The following is a 15,959-nucleotide window of genomic DNA, read 5'->3' as shown; positions in this document are numbered from 1 at the left end:
GTTTAACCTTGTGTCTTTGTACTGGGCCACAGTCCCTCTTAGGTGAAATTGATCTAGCCTTCTCCAGCAGCTGCCCATCAATCTTATCACCTCCTGCATATTGTTAGACTCTAGAGGGTAGCACTAACGGCTTATCAAGACCTGACTTGACCATTTCTTTTGCTGATTTCATTTATTGCCTTGGGAAGGAATTTCTGTGGTGTAGAATACTCGCGGGTGATGGAAATCATTTGAAACCACTTTCCGGTATTTAATTTAAACTTCTCTTTCCATAGCTTCCCCTGAGTTTTACTTCAGTAATGTTTGTGTATACAGAATAAACAGTGACTCCAGTGATTCTGGGGGCTCTAGAAGTTTCACATCTATGGGATGCGGAAACAGAAATCTGGTTGGGAGTGGGTCGAGCGGTCGGGACCAGCGGCCAGGCCCCTCACCGTGCACCTGTGTCTGCAGAGCGAGCACACTGATTCTGTTGTGGTGGTACGTTCATTTGGGGTACGTGGGGGAGATGGTTCGTGAAGTCGTACTGCTCTCCCCCAGTGGACAGCGTCTGCCTATTTCTGACTATACAAGTCAGACCTATTTTCCCCAGCCTTGCTGACGTACCCATCTGCCCTTAGCAGCTTTGCTGTTTATGTGCCAGAATTCCTTCACATTGGTTTGTTTTCTAAGAGTTTATCTTTAAGATATTTGTTTACTGCTTTTGAAGTCTTAAAAGTAGAATTCTTCCCTTGTAATATTTTTTTTCTAAAATAGACATTGTGTTTCAATGGGTTTCATTATTTCCAAAAGCAGCATCTAACTTAAAATGTATTACTTCACCTTATCTCTTTGGTAATATCTTATTGTTTATAAAAGGAAGTCCTTTGCTAAATGGTTCACACTGAAATCTTTCAATTTTAATCACTTTTTTCTTACTTACTGTTACTCAAATTAGTTTTGATTAAATTTTACACTGTTTTAGTCCCTTTTAGTACTTAAACAAATTCTCTCGACTTGGAGTGTGCCCTCTGAGAAACATCCGTGAGAAAGGAAAGTCGTGGACATCTTCTCTAAAGGTTTGTAGTTTGGTGTCTTAAGTGAACAATACTGGCTCTGAAGCAGCCGTTGGCACACTTGTGGCCTGCCTCTAGCTCACAGCCCAGAATTCTAAAACGTTTGTGTTTAACCACGTACAAGCACGTGAGGCGTGTCTTACGTGCTGTGGAGGGACAGACCTTGGCTTTCTCTGGTGACGGACAGACAGGACTGCCCAGCCCTTCCCCAGTGGAGGGAGTGGCAGGGTTTGCAGCTGTGACAGACAGAGATGGAAGAGCTGGACAGACAAGCAGCAGCGTCGGGTGGGGATCACTGCCTGCGAGTCCTCAGCGTGCAAGTCACGAGCGTGGCCATCGAGGTTTCTGCACCTGTACGGAAATGTGGAATCCAGTCTCTCTCACGTGCTTCCACACAGAAACTGCTGAGAGCATTTCCACCCGCCGGGGTCCTTAGGTTTGCAATGGGCAGACTTACGGTAATCAGCAGTTTCCACCCTCTTGGTGTCTCTGGGCCGCACAAATACATCGTGACATGTAATCACACAAAAAATACATAATGTCTTAAGTAAACGTGATTTTGTGTTGGGCCACATTCACGGCCATCCTGGGCTGCATGGGGCCCTGGGGCCGCAGGTCGGACCCCCCTGCCTGTAAGCCACGTGATGTGTGTGAAGTTCACTCTGGTGACCTCTGGTGACCTCTGGTAGAATGCCCCTGTGGCTGCCCATCCGAGGAGTGGCTGCACTTAATTGAGCACCGTGGACAGAGAAAGCTGCTGATTGACATTTGAATATCCCCGGAAAAGTCTCCAGGGCAGAAGCTCCACTGAGCGTCCTTCAGGACGGGTGGCAGGATGGGTGAGGACTTTCCAGGCAACTGCGTGCAGGCTAGTAGATAATATCGAACTAACGGTGTGCACACAGCACTGTGAGAATGAAATGCCACACGTGACATATCATTCCTTCGTAAACTATAAATGGTCTCACAAATATTCATTATTACCGAGGAGGGTGTAAACATGTTCTATAAGATGTTGGACCCCAGGCTGAAATGCTTGAAGTTGATCAGATGATGATAAAAATTTAATGTCAGGTAGTACTACTTATTTAGTGCTTATTATGTTTATCATGTTTCAGGTAATGCTCTGTATATTTTACGTGTATTAACTCACCAACTCCACAAAGCAGGTCTTACTATTATTTAGCATCTGTTTTATAAAGGAGGACATTTAGACATGGACTGATTGAGAACTTGCGCAAGGTCATCCAGTTCCCCCACATTGAGCCAGGATTTGAACCCAGGCCATTCAGCTCCAGAGTCCATTCTATGCACAGTGACACCGTTCAGTCTGATGGTGATGAAGTCCCGAAAGCTGTTACACCATAGGCGAGACAGCGTGATGGGTTGGGGGCAGGGGATACCATGATGAGCCTGGATTTTAAGCAGATCCAGGCAGGCCTTGTATAAAGTGGGGGGCTGTGGGGGACTCTCAGGTGACAGGGCATGGTCCTGGGTGGGGCGCGTCACCACAGAACATATGCCCTGTTAAGGCTTGCTTGCTTGTCAGAACTTTCTTTTACTTCTATTTTTTTAGTGGCCTTAAACCCTAATCACCAGAGATCAGGGCTTCTGCCTTCCACGTGGATGGCATTGGTGCTTGAGGCAGGCTATTATAAAAGACAGCTGGATAGGGTCCCACTCAGGTAAGGAACAGTTTTTATTTGTTTTCATTTGGGGAGATGGTATATGAGGGAGGAAAAGGAAGTTGGTGTCTGAAATTCTCTACTGGCAGTTTAAAATCAGAGCAATTCAGCCAGGTGGCATTGGGGAGACAGTTGATGGTTGTGTTGATCCAGATGAGACCGTTTCTTACGTGGTTATAACAATGAGTGTGTGAGTGTGAAGGACTACCGTACGGATGGGGATCTCAGCGACCCTCAAAGGGGGAAATGCTCTTAATTCCCGATTTCTGATGGGACGGAGTCCAAGTTGTAGATAGTTCTATGAATAGATACTGGAATGTAATTACTGAGAGTGGCATAATATTCATAAAGACTGGGTTCCCATTACCTTCTTAATATAATTGGATTCCAGCTTTCATTCTTTATTCATGAAGCCAGTTTTCATTCATTTGATAATCCTCCATGAGCACAGGGCCTCTTACCGGCTTCTGGTAAAGGTTCGACCCTGTGCCCCAGGACTCCCCCTTTACTAATCAACTCAGGTGGCTGGTGCATCGTGGTAGATTGAACTGGGTGTAATGGTGGGAAGCTGTTGAACTTAACATTTAAATATTAAGTCTTAAAATCATAAATCACATGTTGTACATACAGCCATGTATTGCACATAACAACTATGTATTGTACATAAACTGCGTAAGCTTTTTTGAAGTGCATTCATGTGTCTGAAAAGAGGAAACAAATTACTCTGCAAGTATTTCATGAATAAATTCTTGTCTTTCATTAAATTCTAATACATATTATACTTTGCAATTTTCTGATTTTCAAAAACTGTCTTGAAAATCTGCATTTTGTAGCTAGGTTCTTTGGGGGGGGGCAGTGGCTAAGCAAGCTGATACCTTTTAGGAAAAATGAAATCATCCTAAGAAATTTTATTGGAAGAACAGAGAATTTTATTATTGTTGCGATGAACGAAACAGTTCTTATCTATTGGTCCAACGGTAACAAGCTGAGAGAAATAACTTCTCATGTTTGGATTAGAAAAGCCGTGGACTATCAGACTCCTGAGAGAGTAGCGAGAGAGGAGGCGGTCCGGTTCGGTTCCCTCCTAGAGAGGGTCCATGGTCCTGGCACAGAGTAAGAGGGGAAAAAGCATCTAGCATTCTGACCGACTTCATGTGCTTTTTATGATGCACTTATTTGTTGTTCAGCTCTTATACTTAAAAAGCAGAGGAAGTTTTTATGTTTAGCATAAAGAGTCTGCTATTTCCATAGCACATTTGCTTTGTTTGAAGCAATAAAGCACACTAACCCTCTGTTTCTTTAAGAAGAATCATTTTGTAATGTCTTAGTTGAATGGGTTGATCTCCTGCCTACCCCTGCTATTGAACAACATTCCCACTCCTATTCAACACAGGGCAGGGGATGGCAGTGCTAAAATCCTTGCAGTTCAATCTGGACGATCTCTTTGTAGTTTCATTTCTCTTTCTGAAGCAGTCTGCTGACCTGAGCTTGTTAAACTATTAGGGAGAAGGATGGAGAGAGAGAGAGAATGAGAGAGAGAGAGAGAGAGTGCACGACTGTCAGTATGGTACCTGGTGAGCATGTGTGTTTATATTACATTTTAAGCAATGCAAATTTAAGCATTTGCTCATCAATAGCCATTAGGGACATGTAAATCAATACTCCTTCAGACTCACTAGGATGTGGAGAAATTGGACCTCTCACACTGTTGGAGGGAATACAGAAATTTGGAAAACAGTTGGGCAGTTTCTCAAAAAGTTCAACGTAGAGTTACCAGCAACTGAAAACAACATCTGTGTTCCTTTAAAAAAATTGTGTGTGAATGCTCATAGCAGCATTATTCACTATAGCCAAAAAGCGGAAACGACCCAGACATCCATCATCTGATATATGGACAAGTACAGTGTGGTATCTCTATGCAATGAAATGTTATTCTGCCATAAAAAGGAACTATTACAATAATACATAATACAACACAGATGAACCTTGGAAACATTATGCCAAGTGAAAGCGGCCAGACACAAAAGGTCACATATGATATGAGTCTGTATATAGGAAATGTCCAGAAGAGGCAAATCCGTGGAGACAGGAAGTAGACGAGAGGTTTCCAGGGGCTGGGGGGAGGGGAGAGTGAGAGTGGCTGACGATTGGTGCATTTTGGAGCAGTGAAAACGGTTTAGAATTAGAGAGTCGTGTTGATTTCACAACCTTGTTAACATGCTAAAAAACACTGAATCATACATACACTTTAAGAGAGAGCATTTTATGGTATGTGAGTTAAATCCCAATTAAAAAAAACAACAACAAGCTTTAAGCATCTGGAAAGTCAGGCGTTATAAAAGTACTAAACCTGAGTGATTGTAGGCCTTTAATATTTGCCACGTGACTTGAACAAAAGTACTTTCTTCCCGTGACTTTTTAAGCAATATACTTAAAATATATGGAACTATTAAATGAAATTTACCAAATGCATGAAAAAATATGATAGTAAAGGCAACAGCATTAATCTATCTCGAATATGTGCGAGAGACCTTTTCTTGAGTCTTAAAGAAAATTATGCAATTTAATAAAATCTCAGTGAATAATTGTAAGATTTGTTGCTCTTTTTTTTTTTTAAATAAATTTTATTTATTTATCTTTAGAAGGGAAGGGAAGGAGAGAAGGAGAGAAATATCAATGTATGGTTGCTTCTGGTGCATCCCATGCTGGGAACTGGCCCCTGCTGGGAACTGGCTTGCAACCCAGGCATGTGCCCTGACTGGGAGTCGAACCATGATCGTGTGGTTCGCAGGCCTGTGCTCAATCCACTGAGTTACACCAGCCAGGCTAGATTTGTTGCTCTTTAGTGATATGGAAGGCTGCTTGTAGAATAGCATTCAATTATGCCCATTAAGACTCTGTAGTTTCTTTCTGTGAAATTAATTTGGTTACTATCAAATGCCAAATTGGAAACATAATTTATAACTGTTGTGTATTCTTGGAAGTTAATGATCCGAGTTGCTCATTTTTCAAAATATATTTTATTGATTATGCTAATACAGTTGTCCCAATTTTCCCTGTTTGCCCCCTCTACCTGGTATCCACCTTCCCTCCAACAATGCTCCCACCTTAGTTCATGCCCACAGCTTGTGCAGATAAGATCTTTGGCTTCTCCAGGTCCTATACTATTCTTAACACCACCTCCTGTCTATTTTGTACCTACCAATTATGCGTCTTAATCCCTGTACTGTTTCTCCCTTTCTGTCCCTCCCAGCTGTTAACTCTTCAAATGATGTCCATATCTATGTTTCTGTTCCTGTTTTGGTCATTTGTTTAGTTTGATTTTTTAGATTCAGTTGTTGGTAGTTGTGAATTTGTTGCCATTTCAATGTTTATAGTTTTGATCCTCTTCTTTTTCTAAAATAAGTCCCTTTAACATTTCATATAATTATAGTCTGGTGATGATGAACTCCCTTAGCTTGTCTAGGAAGCACTTTATCTACCCTTCCATCTAAATGATAGCTTTGCTGGATAGAGTAATCTAGGTTGTGGGTCCTTGCTTTTCATCACTTTAAATACTTCTTGTCAGCCCCTTCTTGCCTGCAAGGTTTCTTTTGAGAAGTCAGCTGACAGTCTTACAGGAACTCCTTTGTGGGTAACTCTCTTCTTTTCTCTTGCTGCTTTTAAGATTCTTTATCTTTAACCTCTGGTGTTTTAATTATGATGTGTCTTGATGTGGTCCTCTTTGAGTCTAACTTGTTTGGGACTCTCTGTGCTTCCTGGACTTGTATGTCTATTTCTTTGCCAAATTGGGGGGTATTTCTTTCATTATTTTTTCAAATAAGTTTTTAATTTTTTGCTCTACCTCTTTTCCTTCTGGCATCTCTATAATTCGGATATTGGTGCATTTGCACATGTTCCAGAGGCTCCTTATACTGTCCTCATTTTTTAAAATTCTTTTTTCTTCTTGTTGTTCTGGTTGAATGCTTATTTCTTCCTTATGTTCCAAATCGTTGATTTGAATCCTGCCTTCCTCTCCTCCACTGTTGGTTCCCTGTAGATTTTTCTTTATTTCACTTAGTGTAACCTTCATTTCTTCCTGTATATTGTTACCATACTTAGTGAGTTCTTTGTACATCCTGATCACCAGTGTTTTGAACTCTGCATCTGTTAGATTGTTTAGCTCTGTTTTGTTTAATTCTTTTCCTGGGGATTTGAGCTGTTCTTTCATTTTGGCCGTATTGCATCTCCTCAGTTTGGCAGCCTCCTTGTATTTGTTTCTGTGTATTATTAGGTAGAGCTGCTTTGACCCCCTATCTTAGTAGCATGGCCTATTATAGAAAAGGCACCTGTAAATCGGGGCGGAGGCTTAGATAATCACCAGGGCAGGCCAAGCCTCTTCACAGCTTCGTGGCTTTGCAGGATGGGAAGGCTCAGAGAGGGAACAGTGCCTCAGCCTAGCTTCTGGAGGTTTTCCTGGCACTTGTCCCATATCCGGTCACTTCACCCACTTCCTGTATGCGTCTTGTGCCCCACCAGCTGTTGCCCTGGTGCCGAATCCCAGAGTGGGTGGGTTTGCATACATTCTAAGTCTGTGCGGGGCCCATAAGTGGAGTCTCCTGAAGATCTGGCTGTTTCTTCCACTGCCCCACCCCCTACTGGTTTTTAAACCAGAAGTTATAGGGATTTACCTTCCTTGGGCCAGAATCCTGGGCTGTGCGGTCTGGCCTGGAGCTGGGATCACTCACTCCCAAGGTATCCCGCCTGATTTTTATCTTCCACATGTGAATGTGGGACTCCTGATCTGCCGCCACCTCTCCGTGCCACACCGCGTCTCTGTACCTCTCCGCCATCTCTGCCTCTGGGCATCTCTGCTCATCCTCCCCATCTGGATGCATTTGGCTTCTTTAAATCCTTGGTTGTCCGACCTCCATATAGCTCGGTTTTTTGATGGTGCTGGGTGTTACTTGTTTTGAGACCTAGTTATAATTCTTTCTGTGGTTGGGTGAGGCAGCCGTGCCTCCATCTTGACCGGAAGTTCTGAATTGTTGTTGAACATTCAAATTGAAAGTTGAGATATATACCTGCCTGGTAAACTATGATCATGAGAATATTTTCTGCTTCGTAAGGAGAATTGAAAATCACCATAATTAGTTTCCGTCCCCTTTTTAATAAAACTCCTTTCTCTCCCCCTTGAGGCACACTGGTTTCCCAAGTTATGAATTCAGTTTCTTTTGTTTGTTCTAGCCACTTAGTTTTCCTCATTACATACTTGTTAAATTTTTAATTTCTCATTAAAAGTAAATATGGCTAATTTTCCTATCAATATTTCAAGAAGTCTTCCATTTCTGTCACAGTCTTGATACAGAGCTGTCCAGTGTGCGTTACTACATAATTAAAATGTCATTTTTCAAATCAAAAAGCTCTGGCAAAACAGCCTATTAATACGTTTTAAATGGATTAGAGGGTAATCTCTGCGACCATGAGATAAATGTTATAAGAAGCATCCTGGAACTAAAAATGGTAAGTGGAACAACGTGTGGCGTGCTCTGGGGAGGGCCGCTGCACCTGCAGGAACAATTCTTTGACACAAACACCCCAGAGGTATTCAGACCTTTTTAGTCAGTCTCATTTATGGTGTAATGAAAATGTATTGTATGAAAAAATGACAAATACTTCTTGAGTCACTGGGCGGATACTTAGGAAGCCCCGACTAGATGCCAGTCACTGTGCTAGGCTTTGCAGGTTCAGCCGCGGTCAAAGTGGAGAAGCTGACTCTGCCCTTGGCCCTCTGGGCTGTAGTCCCGGAGGCCCTGCTGAGGGAGCACCTGTGTGGCTGGAGCACCTGTGTGGCTGGAGCTCTGTGACCGAGGCAGAGACCAGTGTGCGGTGGGACCAGAGAGGTGGTCAGGACGGTAGCGACCACAGGCATTGTGGTGAAGAGTTTGGTCTTCATTCCACCTGTAATGATAAGCCGCTGAAGGCTCACTGCAGGGGCCTCCATCTGTAGTTTTGTAAATGCTACTCTGAAGGGTGGTGAACATGGGCGCTGGGTCTAAGAGGAGAAGCAGGGAATCCACTTAGGGAGTTTGTTGTAGTTCAAGCAAGTTATGCCAGTGGCTTAGCCTAGAGCACTGACCCTAGGATGAGAAAGAAGTGGACCAGTAGCCAACTGGAAGAATTAACCAAGTCTTATGGATGGGTTGTGGGGATAGGAAGGTGGTGAGGGCCAAGGATGTGCAAAGAATGTTTTTTATATTTCTGACTTGAACAGCTGGGTTCCTGGAGATTCCATGTTCTGAGATGCGTGGGCAACGTGGGAGGAAGAGCAAGCTTGGAAAGGATGGTCCAGTGTTGTGTGGGGCACGTCGAGTGTGGGGGAGGGTGTGTTTATGGAGTGGGGTGTTTGGGAATTAACCTGCTCTTCCTGGAGCTACAGTAACTGGTTTATGGTCCAAGTACAGATTAGAACAAATACAATGACTTCTAAAACCAAACACATTGCATCAGTTTCCAGCTCATACATACATTGCTGTAATTGATCATGCCTCTGTGGTCCCTCTTATAACTCAGCACTCTAAAGATTTCTATTTATTTGATGGAAAGGACAAAGCAATATTTATTTTATAGTCAGCACTTGCTTATTGTCATCTATTGTCTTGTCTTTGGTGGTCTGAGCCCACAAGGTCAAGTTACAGGTTTGATCTTCACATGTACCAGAAGGATTTTCTGTTACCTAGTTACAGGCTGCATTCCTCCCTTTGAGCGGCTGACTTAACCTACTAGGAAGGAAGCTGAGCCATACATAGAGCTGGTATGAAGTAGTGCCAGTTAACCTTTGCTACTTAAAACTCAAGTTCACGTTCTACCTGCACGGATATTCTCCTGGCCTTTATGAAAGTGGAGCCTAACATACTATGCACTTCTCACATGGACTGTGGTTATATCTCCCTTCACATTAAGTGTACGTTTGTTGGAGAATATGAACCACATGATTTGATTCATCTTTTGACTTTCTGTGGCCTGTATGTTTACTTCCTTCAACAAATAGAAATGGGCCATTCAGGAGCTGGGGTTGTGTTTTGCTCTTTGCTCTACCTCAGGTGACTGGCACCTGATACTCGTGAAACAAATGCGTGATGGCGGGAATGCCGAGTGGTCATTGTGGGCTAACAGTGACAGTTCTGTTTCCAGAAACCAGAGATCAGGCAGGCTATGTATGTCCTGTAAAATGATGTCCCTGAAACCTACAGAGGAATCAGGGCTGAAAAGTATAAAAATGGGAGTCATCTGATAAAAAGAATTATCGAAACCATGAGAGTGGAATTCCATGAGGGACGACGGTGTGCTAAGGAGAGTTAGGGTAGACGAGAAGGGCGTTTGGAAGGCGGGGTGAGGCCGGGGAAGCAGGAGCTGGTGATGGCGGGAGGTGAGCAGAGTGGTGGTGGCGGGGGGCAAACAGAAGGGGACCCGTGGGTTTGGGCAGAAGTAAAGCAAATGTGATGTGAGCCCGGGTGCACAGAGTGAACAACGACCAGGGAAGTTCTACTGCTCTTCTGTTTATGCGTTCAATCACTAATGATTCCAGTCAACGGAGAGCTTTTTCTGACACAGAGACATAATTACTGTTGATTTTTCTGCTGTTTGTAGCCTGGCCCCCATAGGACACCGTACTGATACCAAAGGGTTTATTTGTAACATAATGATCAAGGCCATGTTTTCTCATTGCTCCTATTATAGGTAATGATGTTTAATGTGTGCAATTATTTAGGAGAATTGTGAGAAAGATACCGTAGTTAGAGAAGAAAATCATCTTGAAGGCCAGTGTGAAAAACAGACCATTTCTCCAAAATCATTTGGAAACTTTTCACTTGAAATTTTATTAAATTCTCCAGTTCATGAGAATGCTATAGAGCTATAATAATAAGCCCGTGGCAATAAAGAAACTTGGGTTGTGCCAATAATGGGGAGACACAGACACATACATATATAACTCTTTTCTTGGGCATTTCTTTTGGAGGTGATGTTGGTAAGAATCTGTATGGGGGCAAAGGGAATGCATTGGAGCCTCATTAGCATGCTACTACCGTTTGCAAAGGATTTTTCACATGAGCGAGGTTACCTTGTCGTGATGAAAAAAGTTCCTGTCACTTATTCAGCAGTTTCTTTGTTCCAGACACATTACACTCACCTGGACAAGGAGATACTATTCCTAGTTTAAAGTGAAAAAATTGAAGTTACGAGAGTTTTAAGTGTTTAAGAAATTGAAGTTAAGAGTGTTAGTAAGTAGGAGAATTTTGCCCTTTTTTGCTCCAAAGCCCATGTATGTTCCAGTGCACCCTCTGAATAAGAATCTTCAGGGTATCAGAGCGTATTTCCTTTTTGGATGGAAGCCACGAAGGCTCCACAGAGAAAACAGAACCCCTAGGTGGGCACTCTTTCAGCATCTGTCTCCTGATCGGCCTGCCTACTGACCCGTATTTGCACCTGACATTTACGTGATAACATAAATGCCACAGCGAACAAGTCTCTTCCCTTCAAGGACTTGATTCTTTTTATCTGAAGCATCTTTAGTCTGTGTCTCTTTCTTTACTAGCTTCTTCCCATGAGTATAAGCCAGTCCCTCACCAAAGCAGGTACCTGCTACATTGGTCAGAATTGCTGTATAACAAACCACTCCAAAACGTGGTGCAGGAAAGCGTTGTTTATTTGTTCTGTGAGTGAACAAATTAGTCTGGGTGCGGCTGGACTCACCGATGCATCTGTGGTCAGCTTCCAGACACCCGGACAGCTTTGCTTCTGGGCATTGGTGGCTGGTGGCACGGCCTTCTCGGTGACTGGCCACCATGGACCTGTCTACAGGCTTGCTTGGGGGGATTTCGAGAGAGAGGAGAAGCCTGCAGGTCATCCTGAGGCCTAGATTCAGAACTCACGAGAGTCCTTCCCTTTGCCTTCTGTCAGCTGGCGCAGATCACGAGGCCAGCCAGAATCTGCAGAGGAGAAGCAGACTGCCCAACCCCGGAGCTCTTCTTCGCTGTTGATTCCAATTCTCCCCTGAAGACCAGGGGCACATCGCTCTGCAGGCTCGGTCGTGTGCCTTGGGCCTGGGTTCCCTCCATTGCTGTGTTTAGAATGTCGTGTGGCCCTTGTTCATTTGCTTCTTAGTAGAATTCGAGCTGCTTAAAAACAAGCTGCCTGGACTGTGTTTCAATCCAAGATTTTGCACAAAGTAGGTAGCTTTTAAAAGCCGAAGTATTTGTGAAAATGAAGCATCCCAGGAGTCGAAACCTGCCAGCGTGGAATAGGAGATATGCTTGCTTTTTTGAACTTGCTTGTTGATGTTTAGATACTGTGGAGCAGACTCTGTCTAAAATATCAAAATTGAATATGTCTTTGAAAAAATGAAGGGGACAAAGAATCCTGACCAGCATTCTGAGTAGAGATCACGATGAAATATTGATGCACCGCCTTGCTAAATTACAAGTTTGCTGGAAAGGAAGACAAGGCATGTTTTCAGGGCATGTTTGCCAGAGAAAGCATGCCCGTCCATTAGCAGACCCACTGGGACTTGGGGTAGAAAAATCTCGGTTTTAGGAAGTAGGACGAAGGAAGGACGTTACTCTGGAAGACACTGAACATCGACGTTGCTGATGGACGAGAGGTGTGCTCTACACAACGTGAGCTCATCTCTCAGTTGAGTTATGTGTCTAGCATTGCATTCATTCTTAATTGATGGACTTTTCACGTGCATTTTATTTTACGTTTTAGGTTCAGCTGTCTGTTTACCTCCCTGGACTGCACGCATTCCCATCACTGGGTTGATACCCAACCATGCAGCGGAGATCAAGAGGACTTAATGCTGGGCTTCTTCTGCTCCTTTCTCAAATCTTCCAAGTTGGGGTCAACAATATTCCACCCGTCACTCTAGCAACTTTGGCCGTCAACATCTGGCTCTTCTTGAGTCCTCTGAAGCCACTACTTAGCTCCTGCCTTAGCGTGGAGACGTGTTACCAGGAGAAGGACTGGCAGCGCTTGCTGCTGTCCCCCATTCACCACGCAGATGACTGGCACCTGTACTTCAATATGGTGTCTATGCTGTGGAAAGGAATACAGCTGGAGAGGAGACTGGGAAGCAGGTGGTTTGCCTACGTCATCACCACATTCTCCCTCCTCACCGGGGTGGTGTACCTGTTCTTGGAGTCCGCACTTGCGGAGTTCATGGGTGAACCTGGCTTCAAAATGAACTGTGCCGTAGGTTTCTCAGGTGAGGCAGACACATTTCTAAGGAGGCGTGATAAAGACCGGGAGGTGTGGGTCCCTGGTCGCTGAAGGAAGGGAATTCTGAGTGGGTCAGGGCTGCTGGGGGACGTATTCTGGAGAGGAAGCTGATTGGAGCACAGGAGGGACGTGGATGCTGCTGTGCGTCATTTGCTCTTGGGCAGTTTGCGCTGCAGTCTGCTCACAGGTAGTTTTGTAGGAGATGCAGTGTAGGAATATGCGTTGGTGCCATCATCCCAGGACCTGGGAGAGACCCACAGGTGTGTTTGTGATGGGGAGTTTGGGAAAAAATGAGTGTGCCCCTTATTAACTTCATTAAAGTAAATGTATCATGTCCTATCATGGCCTGCCCACTCTGTTTCAGGATCCGAGATCAGTCCATGTAACTCCATATAACTCATGCTGCTCAGTTCATATGCCGGGTTCGTGGGAGCTGGCACTGTCTTGGTTTTGTAGATAAGAAAGCTGAGGCTCAGACGGTAGGAAACTTGCCCAAGGTTACACACCCAGTAAGCGGTGTGCTGGGATTTGAGCCCAGTGCACAGGACTTTAACCAGGTACTGCATCGCCTCTCCCTTTGACCTTACCAGTTCTTTTTTTTACGTGTATGTCATAGGATTGAAATTGCCATCGGGGCTTCAATTAGGTGTTCGGAAAATTGGAATGTGAAGGGGAGGAGGGAGATAGTCCTGAAATCAAAGGAAATCGAACCCTTCTTTTGACTTCGCCCACTCTCCTCCCGCTTCCCTGAGATGCACCCACATGCATCTAATTGTGGGAGAAGTAAGAAAACACGTCCCGCCTTCAACATGTCTTCCCATAGAGGTTGCAAAATACGTGTAACTTACATCCTTTTTTTCTGTTGACTTAAAATTCACATGGCATAAAATCAACAATTTTTCAGTGTAGGATGCTGTGGCATTTGGTACCGTTGCTGGTGGTTTATCTCCATTTTATGGTTCTATACGTGTTCAGTAGCATGCTGAAAGTCAGGACGGACTCCTGGGTAAAGAAACATGGAAAGAATGATGGCCGAGAACACTTCTTTCTACCAAATGCTGGGTTGGCTTGGAAGGAATAGAATGTGTTTCGAAGTGAAAAGTTGGATATAGTCAAATAACCATTTCACTTTCAACTACTTAATTCTCTTTGTAAATGTCGATTATCTCCACATTTGGATTGTTGATATTCATATGCTCTTTCTTCTCTTTTAGGAGTTTTGTTCGCTCTGAAAGTCCTTAGCAACCATTACTGCCCGGGAGGCTTTGTCAACGTCTTGGGCTTTCCTGTTCCCAACAGATTTGCTTGTTGGGCAGAACTTGTAGCGATTCATTTAATCTCTCCGGGGTAAGTGTTGATTTACTCTTAGGGATTACAAATAAAGAATCTGGTGTTCTATGGAGAAGGAAGGAGAATAACAATGAGATAACTCATCGCTCGTTCCTTACAGTGAAGTTTATTCTTTAACTATAAGGCTAAAATCAGATGTTCCTGAGTTTGAACCCTACCACCTACGGAGCTGTGGGATTTTGGGTATATTTGAATTATCTAGGTTTCAGTTCCCTCACCTTTTAAATTGGAGTAAGAGAACATGATGTACAGATTTGAGGATCCATATTAACCAGCCTATTGATTAATCCCTACAACAGTAATCCGAAGAGGCACATAGAAACGATGTAATTATAAAGATTAAAAAAATCACAAGGTATATTGGCCCAATGCTCTTAAATCATTTTAGTTGTGAATTGTCTTGGCAATAAACTGTTTAAACAGAAGGCTTTTTTCTAACAAGCTTCGTGTGCGAAATGGATCAACTGGTAACTCTTTAGGGTTGAGAGGAAGCATGGGGCCCCTGTGCCTTACCCTGTGTTGCTGGGGCTACCCCAAAGGCACCCACAGAACCCTAGAGCTCTAAGGAACCCAGTTTGAGAACCACTGATGTCTATGACTGCTTTACAGAGGAGGCCAAGGAAATTCAGGAAGTTAAGGGACCCATCATACAGCTCTTGGTAGGCACCAGTCAGGCCTCCTGACTGCTGGTCTAGTGCTCCTGCCTGGGCAAGTGCTCCTGGGGCAGCTTTTCCACCTTGGTCCCTGCTTTCTGTTTAGAAAGAGTGTAGTGAATTGTGTTCTTTTCCCCCTTCTTCTGCCAGTTTCACTTGTCTTAATCTGTGTAAGGCAAGTGGAAAGGCGTGGTTGACTTGTTTGTGTTTACTGCAGGGGCCTGGGTGCTGTTTGGAGGGTGGAGAGATTCAGAAAGAAGTAAAGGAGACTTTTTCTCTGCTGTTCTTTTCAGCGAGGAGTTTTTAAACATTGTGCCCTTATTTGTGTGGCTGTGTCGGGAGTCCTTCTTCATCTGAGAGCGTTCTCCTTTGGGCTGTAAGTCGGCCCAGTAACTTTGAGCCCTTCTCTTATGCTAATTTCCCATCCCGGGCAGCCCTTGCCAGCTGGTCTATAAAAAGGCTGCGAGGGGCCACCGAGGGCCACTCATTTGCAACTGCATTGTTATTTTGTGACAGGTCCTCGAAGAAAGCCTCACAAAATCTTCAAAGTTTTCTTTGAGAAAGGGCGCTGTAATGTCTGCCCCTTATCTGAACACCCCTCTCTATACCTTGTCACTCACAGCCCCCTGACTTGCTTCTCTGTGTCGATGGGAGACTTGCCTGTGACAGCAGCACCAACATTCATGTGAAAATCGCTCTCTGGTGCTTGAACTTTTATCCGGTAATGAATCCTCTGAGTAACGGCGCCTTTAATATTCTCACTCAGCTGTTTCTGAAGACTGTCCTCATGCATTTTATTTCTTTAGGGTCCCCTTTTTACATGCACAAGGCGTGGCTGTATTTTCATGTAATATGCTTATTCTGCGAGGAGGGACCTGGGAGTTAAATGAAATTTCTTATCTTTGAAGTCTGAAAGAATAAACCTTTTGGTTTTTAAGATTTGACAACTTTGAATGATA

The 15,959-nt window shown here is 43.9% G+C and overlaps 1 protein-coding gene across 6 annotated transcripts in view; it reads left to right on the top strand.

The window, feature by feature from the left end:
- Window positions 1-15,959, top strand: part of RHBDD1 (rhomboid domain containing 1) — a 116,389-nt gene that overhangs the window by 11,982 nt on the left and 88,448 nt on the right. For 5 of the 6 annotated variants that reach the window (XM_037139234.2, XM_037139233.2, XM_053665855.1 and 2 more), the window contains exons 2-3: window positions 12,488-12,983; window positions 14,212-14,344. In XM_037139234.2, coding sequence (XP_036995129.2) covers window positions 12,551-12,983; window positions 14,212-14,344 — 566 coding nt within the window. In that variant the 5' untranslated portion in view covers window positions 12,488-12,550. Of the gene's footprint in view, window positions 1-1,007; window positions 1,059-12,487; window positions 12,984-14,211; window positions 14,345-15,959 lie in introns of those variants that run through there. The other variant, XM_053665837.1, reaches the window with a different exon arrangement.

The sequence above is a fragment of the Artibeus jamaicensis genome, unplaced genomic scaffold, assembly GCF_021234435.1.
Source record: "Artibeus jamaicensis isolate MK-2021 breed Jamaican fruit bat unplaced genomic scaffold, CSHL_Jam_final contig_1015, whole genome shotgun sequence".
In the NCBI taxonomy this organism is placed as follows: Eukaryota; Metazoa; Chordata; class Mammalia; order Chiroptera; family Phyllostomidae; genus Artibeus; species Artibeus jamaicensis.
The sequence above is the reverse complement of the archived record's forward strand: the minus strand, read 5'-3'. Positions and strand labels throughout refer to the sequence as shown.